Here is an 11,172-nt window from a genome sequence, read left to right as displayed (position 1 = left end):
TCAATAGATAAATCTCTATTTTCTAGTATCTTTTTTGGTCACCTACAAAAATCAAGGGAATAAATGAAAAGAAAACAGCCAGACAGAATCTATCTAAAACATAAGATATAAGAGAATAAAATATAACTTGATAAAAAAATTCTAAATAAATCTAGGTGTCCATGATTTTGAAAGGTAAAAATTAAAAAAAAATACCCGTATATATGTCAACTTTCTATTCCACAATAAAAGAAATGAAATGACACTTTTATTTCAAAATTTGTAAATGATTGAATAAAATCTTATAAAGAAAAAGTCCCTTTCTGATAAAAAATGTCAAACAGAAAAAATAAATAATGTCAAATTGTAAAAAATTTAGCTGAAAGATGAATTTGAGAGGAGATGGGGTTGGCTTGATGGTTATAATTCATTACAAATACATAACCTTACAATTATTAGGTTTGAACAAAGTGTAATTACAAGCAGTTCACTAACTTCTGTCAAAAAGAACCTTTAAAGAATGTAATATGAACCAAGTTACTTTACAAGCATAACACTAACTTATAAATTCACAATACATTACATTGATACAATATGCTCAATAAAAATTTTGATTTGTTAAATTATATATTTTAACTATCAAATTTCCACTGCTTTAAATAAAAAAAAAAATAAAAAAAATCTAAATTGCTAAGGAGGAGTCAGATTTTTAAAGCAAAGTTAACAAAGCCCTATTATACAGCCTAAAGCGAAATATTGAATATTGGTTGTGGACGACAATTATGTACTGAAAAAAAAGTTTAAACTTTGTCTGGCCTCTTTTTCAAAATGAATGGTGATAATGACTTAAGGTGAAAGGAATAATATCAAGGGTGTACTGTTAATCTATACTAGCTTTTAGGCCAAACAGAATATATGGATCTGTTTCCTGCCTCTCAACTGGAGGTAGTTAATCACCAGATCTCTAAAGCTTTTATAATCTTTTCAAAAAATTATTCAAGAAATAACTTTTGAGTTAATTGAGTAGACTTGTGACTTAGGCGCCCAAAAAATATGTAGAAAGAAATTACAACCTACAGACCGTTTTTTTTTTTTATGAATTGGGGGGGAGGGAACAGAATACATATATTGAGGACCTAAGTATTGTTAACCTTTTTTACCATCTGTTCATTATACAATATAAAACATTGAACAGGAATGCCCATTGAAATATTAATCATGATAATGTCTGCTGCAGGTAATGATCAATGTATTAAACCGTTCTCATGATGTGGAATTCAATTTTTGCTGGGCATCTTCTAGAGACTTCTTTAACTGTGCGTTTTCTTTCTTGAGTTTTTGAACTTCTGCTGTCAGTGTATTATTACATTTCTCTAAGTAACATGCTCGCATAGCTATTTGATTTTCCTTCACGCGTCGTGCATCTCTTGAGCGTTTTGCAGCTACATTGTTCTTCTTCCTACGACACCAATATTTGTCGTCTTTTTGTTCATCAGGAACAAATACCTAAAATAAAAGGAAATTTTCAATATCAAACTAGAACAACGAATCAATAGAGACAACCTTTCTTAATCTTACTGGTCCTAAGCATTGATTGGTTATAATAGTCTATTTCTGAATTTCTGATTTTTTTTTCATATTTTACCTTTGGGCATTAACAATGTTTAATTGACTTACATATATAACAGTTTTGCTCATTGCTGAAGGTAGTACATACTGTGCATAATATTTGTTGAAATCTACATTATTTGATTTCTGGTGGAAAATGGTCCCATTGACAATCAGACCATATCTCTGTTTTGATATTCACTAAGTTATAAAAGTAAGAACCTAAACAAATCAATATTATATTCATCTTTTCTTTTAGGTAATTTAAAACTGATCTCTTAGAACTTGTACAATTTCTTTAATCGCATCACTGAATATTTCATTAATGGTCTTTAAATAATGCTTTTACTATTCATATGTAAATGTTTGATATTTGTAATTTCATTTTAACAAATTATGTTACATGTTCCATAGAGCTCTCTTACATGTATCGCCATGCACGGAGTATAACTATCAATGATGCAGAAGAAAGTTATACCTGTTGCAACGATATGTTTAATGATAAACAAATGTCAGGTAGCGTATACCTTTTGTGTAGATTCAAATAATTGTAGCACCTGAGTAAGGTGTTATATAAACACCTGTCAGACTAACAAACAGAGGAACAGTTTGATTGCAATAATTTTTCAATGTTGTATCACAAAAATAAAAGGAGATTATCTAAATAGATATAAACCAGTAACCAAAGTTTCATGCTAACTGCTCAAGTACACTGTACATCTCAATTTTTGAAGTCTCTTTTTGTCTATACTCAAGTATACTGTTCTTCTCAATTGCGCTAAATATACCATAAGATATTCATGATATAGTCATCCGTGATAAAAATTTGGTATAAATATCTTTTAATTAGTGTGTTAGACATGTGGTTTGTAGACTCAACATGATAAAGACTCATCAGTGACACTCAAATCAGAACAGTTGGAAAGCCAAATCAACAAGGACCATAACTCTGCAAGAAAATCCTTAGACCAGAAAAAAATCTTAATTTGATCTGTAATTTGTCATGATACACCAAATATCAAATCAATATCTTCATGTATGAGGATAAAACGTATAGAAAATTGATTTGCTGGACTGGCAGATGGACAGACAGACAGACGAATGCAGTGCAAACCTAAAGTCCCCTTTGACTAGGTCGGTAGAGGACTAATAATCTAGCATTAATTGCTCTAAATTCCTTTTCATCACAGCAAATCGTCTTGGGACAAATTTTTTATTTGAAGTGAATCATCAAATTTCATAATAATTTTTAAGGAAAACCTTGTGACTGTGTTAAACCTATCACATCAACACTAACTCATCAAAAGTGAACTCATTTGTATTATAGTGCCGATATGTTTGCTTCTTATGGAATGTAGAATTGCTCAGTTGATCTTTAGTTAAGGAACTTGAAACATGTTACCAGAAAAAAACATGTATGCCTCATTGTTATAAATGAAAGTCAAATGTTGGTCCATGAACACATGACTTTTTGAAAACTGTCTCCAATTGACACCACCAATTTTTGTATGACGTCTGAGGAGTGAAATTATCTATTTATCCATCACAATGTTATCAATCAATTAAAAGAAAACCTGAGCTATTCTGAGTGGACATTAATCGTACGCTAGCTCACCTTTCGTGATTTCTTAATCATTGGCTGTGGTTTAAGTTCATCTTCTGAAAATTTTCTTTCTTTTGGATTAAATGTTTCTTCTCCTAAAATTAAACAACATTTGATTATAGCAACAGCTATTAATGTTTCACTACTGATAATAGTGTTACACATATAAATCATGTCAAAAGTTATAAAGCTGGAAATCAAACTTTTAATGTATTTTTTTACATGTATGAACGTAATGAAGTCCTGCACAAAATATTAACATTACATGTAGTATGAAGTTAGTATGATGCATAAGATATTTTTACAGATATTGAATGGACAGTTAAAATACAATGATATCAAATTTTTATTCATTTTGTCACAAAATTTACAAATGTAATACAGTAGTTCATTTCTCATTTTCTTAAAAGATAAATATTTGCTCTTAAAATGCATGTTATAAATAAGGGTCCAGTTATTTTTGACTCTACAACGATATGATTACAAAATCTAATGTTAAATTTGAGTTGACAGCATAAGGATGTCCAAGATGGACAAGGGGAAATTACAAAATCTAATAAAACTAAGTGGGATACTTATTGTGGAAAAGGGGAAATTACAAAAATCTCTCAATCTCTATTGTTATGGACTGAAGTCTGGGAAAAAAGCCAATAGTGTATTTGCTAATTCATTTATTGACCCTGTTATTATAGATACAAGTTGTTTTCCTTTAGATGTGCATATAATAAATAAATACCTTACTGAGAGAGAAAATTCATCTGTATGCTGACCTAAAATTGCTTATATCCACTTCATTTGAACTCTGATTGATAGATGTCTCATTGGAAATCATACCAAAATATGCTTATTCTTTTAAGTGTGTGAACTATTTAAATTTTGAAATCTTTAAAGCTTAAAACTTTTGATATTAAGATGTTCATCACCTATATCATGTATATGAATCACTTTAATTTTATCATCAATGAGTATCAGCCCATTTTGTCCAGTTTACAACAAGTCTACATTTGACAAAAGAAAACATGTGTTAAAAGTCTGTAATAACAAAATCAAGTCAATATTAGCAAATAGACTATTGATGCCTCTAATTTTATGTAGTTGTATGGAAGTTTTTTCATATTTATACATGTATATCTCAACTTCCTCTTTTACCAGGCAAAATATTTTGACCAGCATATATATTGGTCAATAATGTTTTTACCTGGGACATTAACCAATTCTTGTTCCCCCTCCTCAACGCTAAAATCTATTTCTACTACAGGGGAACGCCTTTCTCCATTCTGTACGACTACAACATAGGAATATCATTGGTTAACATCATTCTATAGTTTAATAAACAATGATAAATGTGCTGCCCTCCAACCAGACAAGACGTCATTTTAGGAATCATACATTCATTGTATAATTACACAGAATTAAACGACATCTTGCTTTGTGAAGTAACTCAAACAAAAAGAGAAACATGCCTGAATAAGAAACCTTTTTTAAATTGACTTTCTAACCTATGTTTCATTTTTAAAATTCATTTTTTAAAAGGATAGACGCATGGCTACTTCAAACTGGTAAACATCATGACAGCAATTTAACTAAGACATTATTGGTTAATCTATCTTAGGATTAAAATTTAAATTAATCCATAAAATCATTTATAATCAAAAATAAAATGCTAAGGTAAAAAGATTTTAAGTCTTAAGTAATCTTTTCCATATCTATCATAGATGCTAATCAGCCATTAAAGACCATTGTCCTTCCTAAAGACACCTAATGATTAAATCAATACTACATGGTGTACGTGAGTATATGAATGTTCAGGCGATTTCTTTTTCAGGCATATTCATGATTATATATAATGAGACAATAATGAAAGGATCAAATTTATTTAGTTTTGTCTCTGATAGTAATCCTTCATTATTGCTAGCAAAATCAAAAGTGAAAGCTAAAACAATCCAACTTAGATTTAAATGATTTGGTTAATATAAACATATCTGTATGCTCATCAATGTATTCATGGTATTCTGGTATTAATTAAAAGTAACTGTGTTCATTTTGCATTGCAAAATGTGGAATTTTGAAGAAAAAAAAATGGAAATTTACAATAAACAAAACATATACAAGTATGTTATTTAACATGTTTATTTTATTTAGAATAATAAGATATATGTATGTATTTTGAGCTTTCTGAATCTTTCACCTGTATGGACTGTTTTAGCTACAGATAACCAATGTAAGACTGAGAAAAGGTTCAGTATAAGACCGACCTGGTACGGTTGATAAGATCACATCTTGTTCAGCGACATTGAATTCAATGTTTATATCTAACAGACTACCACTTTCTACAACATCTTTCTTTTTCTCTGAAATTCATAGCAAATCTACTGTTACTATGGAAACAGATTTATAGATTTAATATTTTGTTTGTTTTCTTCAGCCTGTAGACTTTTAATCATTTATATCAATAAATGTATGTACCCGGTCATTGCCTGCCTGCGTAATGTTTATTGTGTGTGAAAAACACAAATTCCTCTGTTTGATTACTGTGAAAAACATGGTGTCTCCTTCTGTTTGCATTTAAATAAGTTATTCATGTTATTTTTCCTCTAAAGTTAGTTTTATCTTAGATTTTCAACTGAGATCAGTTTGTATTCAGTTTGCATTCATCTTCAATACATGTAATATTAAATTTCTGTATGTGTACAAATTTTAAAATCATGTGGATATTCATGTACATGCAAATTTTACTTTGTATTTAGAAGTAAATATACAATATTGATGTGTAAACATTTTTTTTTTAGTAAAGGGATCAGCAAGCTTTATAACTTATAAGAGTGTGTGTCAAATGCTGAACTGCTCAATCACATGACCAGATCAATTCACAATATGCTTCCTTGTCACATGACATTCACAAATGTTCAAGTCACATGATGTTCACAAATGTTCCTCTCACATGACGTTCACAAATGTTCCAGTCACATGACGTTCAAAAATGTTCCTGTCACATGACATTCACAAATGTTCCAGTCAGATGACGTTCACTAATGTTCCAGTCACAGGACGTTCACAAATGTTCCTGTCACATGACATTCACAAATGCTCCAGTCACATGACGTTCACAAATGTTCCAGTCACATGACATTCACAAATGTCCCAGTCAAATGAGGGCCCTCATGGGGTTTTTGATTATGTGATTACTTGGCCGTTTTTTTAATGATTATTTGATTATTAAGCCAAATATTTCATGATTATTTGATTACCTAGGACTGTATTTTTAGTTTATGATTATTTGATTACTAAAGATAAGCAAATATTTAATGATTATGTGATTATATTGGCAAAAAAATGGTGATTATGTGATTACTAGGACCCCCCATGAGGGGCCTCTCAAATGACAATAACAAATGTTCTAGTCACATGAGGTTCACAAACGATCCTGTCACATGATGTTAAAATATGTTCCAGTCAGATGATGTTTACATACATGTATGTTTCAGTCACATGATGTTCACAAATGTAACTTATATAAATACCTTCTTCACAAGATTCTTCATCTGAATCTGAATCCTCCATGTCATCTTCTTGAGGACTTTGAATTTCCTTGATGTTGACTGTTGATGTAGGTGCAGAGTCTGACTCCTTGGGAGAAGAGACTTGGCTGTCTTTAGACTTATTGCTTCCATTAGAGGCCTCATCGAGGTCTACAGGGATGCCATTCTCAGATAAAAACTCATCTAAGTCCATATACTCTAAACTTATGTCCCCATCAGTGTAGTCAGCACTGCTCCATAAATTTGGACCCAGAAAAGCTGACGTTGGGTCAAAGGTAGGTGACATACTACCCTTCTCCTTTGGCTTGAGACTTCCTCCATCTGAAATTACAAAACTTTTGTACTACATGCAACATTATGGCTAACATACAAAATGTTTGTTACAAAACAAGGTAGTTCAAGTTTTTAACAATTCAGATATTTAATAACCATTTCAGGAAATAAAAATATTTTAATATTCTTAACTAATGAAAATACATATCCTTTAGTTTTCAGAGTTCTGACAAGCTATGTCTCTGCAAAATTACATTAATTGTAATTGCAAAGGATCACTAGTTAAAATTTCAGGGACCCTTACCACTAGAAAAGATTATGTCTATCAGATTTAAAAATGATTTTTTTTTTCAGTCAAAAACAATAAAGGAGCAATCCTCACAACAAAAATATTTGATGTATCCATTAAAACAATGATATTGATTGAACCAAATCAAAACAGACTTGACTTCTTAATTTTGAAACTATAATTGTATCAATCATAATATCATGATATAAATAAATTATGAGATACAGGTAGACCTTTTAGCACTTGTGTTCAAAGAGAAACAAAAATGTATATTTCTTATACTGATTATCATTATTAATACATTTATTATACACATACTAGCAAATAGTGACACTTCTATATAAAATACCTGTCACTCAAGCTGTCAAAATCAAGTAAACAGAAATCAGACGTGCAACATTCATTGAAATTGTGTGTGCAATTACATTATAATATATAAGTGGTACCAAATTTGATAACAGTTATTTATTAATCTATAAGGCACCAAATTTGATATCTTATGTAGCAGTGTTATTCAAGCAATCTAACTGTCTTGATGTTATCATACTGTTTATCAGTGACCATTGGAAGTACATGTGTACTAACGACTGATATGATAGACAGTACATACAGTTCAGGTATATTACTTATATAAGGCCTGTTCACATGAGGGTACCTGAGGGGATTGAAATAGGTAGCAAGTTAGAAGCATTAAGTCACTGCAGCTGAAAAATATTCACCCAATTGATATGCTAAACAATACATTTTGTAACATGATAAATTCATCTTTGGTTTGATATTTTTCCATAAAAATAAAATTTACTGCTGAAATGGTAATATCCACAAAACTTTACTGTTTGATCCACAGAAACCATTAGAACTGCTCATCTACAGGGCATATATAGGGAGCTGCTCATCTACAGGGCATATATAGGGAGCTGCTCATCTACAGGGCATATATAGGGAGCTGCTCATCCACATACATTTGTAAATTAGAAGAGCTGTGCCTGCTGAACTTCAGATCCCATAAGATCTGTATATCTACAGAACCCATGAGAGCTGCTGATCGACAGAACCCATTTGGTCATCCTCAATCTAACATGTCTAAATTGTCAATGAATATGTTTAATATTAATCTGTAGAATTCATCATTTTATTTATTCATATCATCTTAATCATCTCAAAATAAAATCAGAAAAGCAGGAAATTGTAATTTGTTACATCATAATTCATTTTTTTAATTCTTAGTCAAGATACATTGTACACGTATATAGTTTCCTAATCAGGATTATTATTCCTTATTAATATGAACATGAGGGATTTTGATATCAATACTATTTGGGTCAAAATTCAACTTTTTTTATTTTCTATGAATTCCATGAAAAATGGTAATATTTCTCCTCTCTCAACAAAAATGTATACTAATTTAAAATCTTAAAATGTCTGATGTAGAGAATATTTTATAACTCACGATACATGTACATTGTATTAGGTATCGGGATCGGTCGCCCTGATTACACGTTTGCCCTAGGTTCGTTCGCCCTGGTAATCCGTTCGCCCTGAGTTCGTTCGCCCTATTTTCAATTATGATACATTAATGAAAGAAATATATATTTATTTATATTAAAATTTATGTATATCTATTAAAAGTTAAATACAGAATATTAATGAAATTAAATTCTTGGCTGCATTAATTGTTACACTTTATTTTATAATTACTTTTAATTACTGTTGATTGAATTTTGATAGCTGATAATTTGAAATCTTTGATATCACTGATTGTTATATGAATTGTCTTTGATGGATTAATAATGAAAATAACATTTTTCTCAAATAAAATTTTTACAAAGTTATTGCCAAACTGTACGAGCCGTCCGACAACCCACTATACAACGTTCAGCCGTAAAGAATTTTAGATCAATTAACACTTTGAACTTTGAACACTTTCTTATGTATAACTTTAGTGCTCCTAATGTATCATTTTTATTGATCAAATCATGTGTGGAAATGTAAAGTAAAAGGATGTGTGATAGTGATTTTCTAGTAACTTAATTACATACAGATACTAACTTGGTTCTCAATAGTTCGTAAATATTCGGCGAAATTGTAGACTGACTTCAACATATTCAATTAAATACACACAACACAACACTATAATAAAAAATAAAAATCAGGGCGAACAGGTATCAGGGCGAAACGGAACTAGGGCTAACAGTAACTAGGGCGAACCGAAATCAGGGCGGACGGACCCGGATTCTTTGTATTACATGTATATACACCCTCAGGTCATTTAGTCTGAATGGAGACAAATAATTTACCCCAAGACCATAAAGATATAATTATTGTCTTTGAAAATATAATTATTGTCAATGAAGAATGAAAAGATTTCAATAATTTTGGAGGGAAGTCATTCACTGATTTGATCATATTTTTTTGAAAAGCATGATAAATGCTTAGTATCCAATTTCATTTCACACATCCTGGTGTCAGTGTAATGATACGAAAATGTGATATAAAAATTATACTAGACTCATTTCTAGAAGTAAAATGTATAAACTAGAACTTCAAACTTCAATTTGCATTATCTTTTAGAATAAATATTTTTTGTAGTTTATTTCATTACAAAACATAAAATTTTACAAGTTGTATTGATAGTGAAAAAATCTTAACTTAAAAAGTACTCGCTAAATGACATTAATGGTAATTTTTGGTGCATTACGATAAAATGTCCACTTGCTTTTGAACATTAAGAAAATAGACAGCTTTTGGCGAATCATGCTAATATTTTCAACAAACAAAAAGGAAACAATATATATTATTTGAAACCTCTGCAGAATCTCAATAAAAATATATATAGATTCTACCACTGCATTGAGTGTAATACGTTATTTATCCACTTCAGACAGTTAAATATTTAAATTTGACTGTTGATAAAGGATAAAAATTGTCTTACACATGACAAGATTTGCTGGTGGAATCAGTTTCTCTGGTGATTTTTTAAACAATATGCAATATATACCAGTGTGTTCACAAAACACAACAGATCTCAACTAAGTTATATTTCCCCACATGATGGCACATCTAATGCCAAGGTTTTTTGTTGCCCAGTAAAATTATCTATATCAAATGCGTAGTATTGAAAGACTTGTATTGTCAATTTCTTTGAGAGAGTGGTATTTATCTTTTCAATAAATTTCGATAAATGCAATTTGTGTTGCAAGCTATATACATTTGTTTATTGATTTAGAAATGTGCATATTGTACTGTTCTTTGCTTGTGGAACCACCAAAAAATTGTTATACAACACATAATTTGACCTTCGCCTCTGAGACTGAAATCGATTTAATCTTACCTTTATTAAATTGAGGCGGATTTTGGAGAATTGGGTTTTCTAGAAGTTCCTTAAGACTGTAGCTAGTGTGTCCTAATCCAAAAAGTGACATCTTACTATCTTTTCAATTCTAAAACTGTTAAATCCAAATGTTAGAAACCTGTGTTTACGTTAGCCGACCACACACGTTTGACACCATGCAATAAATGACTTCAGCCAATCAGAAGACGGGCACTTGTCAATAAGTACTGGTTACCTGTGTGTGAAAACGAATTGAATTCGGAGCAAAGCGTATAAGGAATATGGATAGATTTAATGTGGTTTGGATCGGACTGAAGATTATTTGCTCCTTTAAAAGAATAGAATGGAAAATTTTATTTTAAGTCGGGTTACATGAAATATTATAAACATAAGCTCCTTTAATACATTGTTTGGGAGTAAAATGTTGTAGTTGAAATTTTAAGTTTTTAACACAAAACGAACGGTTATATTAACTAATAAATTGGCTTCAGAATCTACCTCTTTCATTTTATGTCAATCGTCCTGTCCAGACTGTTCAGCTACTGCATGT

At 30.5% G+C, this 11,172-nt stretch overlaps 1 protein-coding gene across 3 annotated transcripts; it reads right to left on the bottom strand.

The window, feature by feature from the left end:
* Positions 1–859: 859 nt before the first annotated feature.
* LOC143084923 (thyrotroph embryonic factor-like) lies at positions 860–10,843 on the bottom strand. 3 transcript variants are annotated; one of them, XM_076260989.1, is made up of 6 exons: positions 10,623–10,843; positions 6,712–7,050; positions 5,446–5,541; positions 4,389–4,475; positions 3,203–3,285; positions 860–1,485 (listed from the first exon to the last, which is right to left on the bottom strand). In XM_076260989.1, exons 1-6 carry the CDS (start codon positions 10,711–10,713, stop codon positions 1,243–1,245), a joined length of 939 nt encoding a protein of 312 aa, XP_076117104.1. In that variant the 5' UTR covers positions 10,714–10,843; the 3' UTR covers positions 860–1,242. The 3 variants fall into 3 exon arrangements, with proteins under 3 accessions (XP_076117104.1, XP_076117105.1, XP_076117106.1); XM_076260990.1 differs by lacking the exon at positions 4,389–4,475; XM_076260991.1 differs by lacking the exon at positions 5,446–5,541.
* Positions 10,844–11,172: the final 329 nt, after the last annotated feature.

This window comes from Mytilus galloprovincialis, chromosome 8, assembly GCF_965363235.1.
Source record: "Mytilus galloprovincialis chromosome 8, xbMytGall1.hap1.1, whole genome shotgun sequence".
Taxonomy (NCBI): domain Eukaryota; kingdom Metazoa; phylum Mollusca; class Bivalvia; order Mytilida; family Mytilidae; genus Mytilus; species Mytilus galloprovincialis.
The sequence above is the reverse complement of the archived record's forward strand: the minus strand, read 5'-3'. Positions and strand labels throughout refer to the sequence as shown.

What these genes read in the sequence shown, in the direction of transcription:
- LOC143084923 (XM_076260989.1), bottom strand. Translation starts at nt 10,713, where the DNA reads ATGTCACTTTTTGGATTAGGACACACTAGCTACAGTCTTAAGGAACTT. An exon ending in TCCGCCTCAATTTAATAAAG is followed by an intron (nt 7,051 to 10,622) that starts GTAAGATTAAAT and finishes TTGTAATTTCAG; the next exon opens with ATGGAGGAAGTCTCAAGCCA. An exon ending in TGATTAAGAAATCACGAAAG is followed by an intron (nt 1,486 to 3,202) that starts GTGAGCTAGCGT and finishes CTTTTATTTTAG; the next exon opens with GTATTTGTTCCTGATGAACA.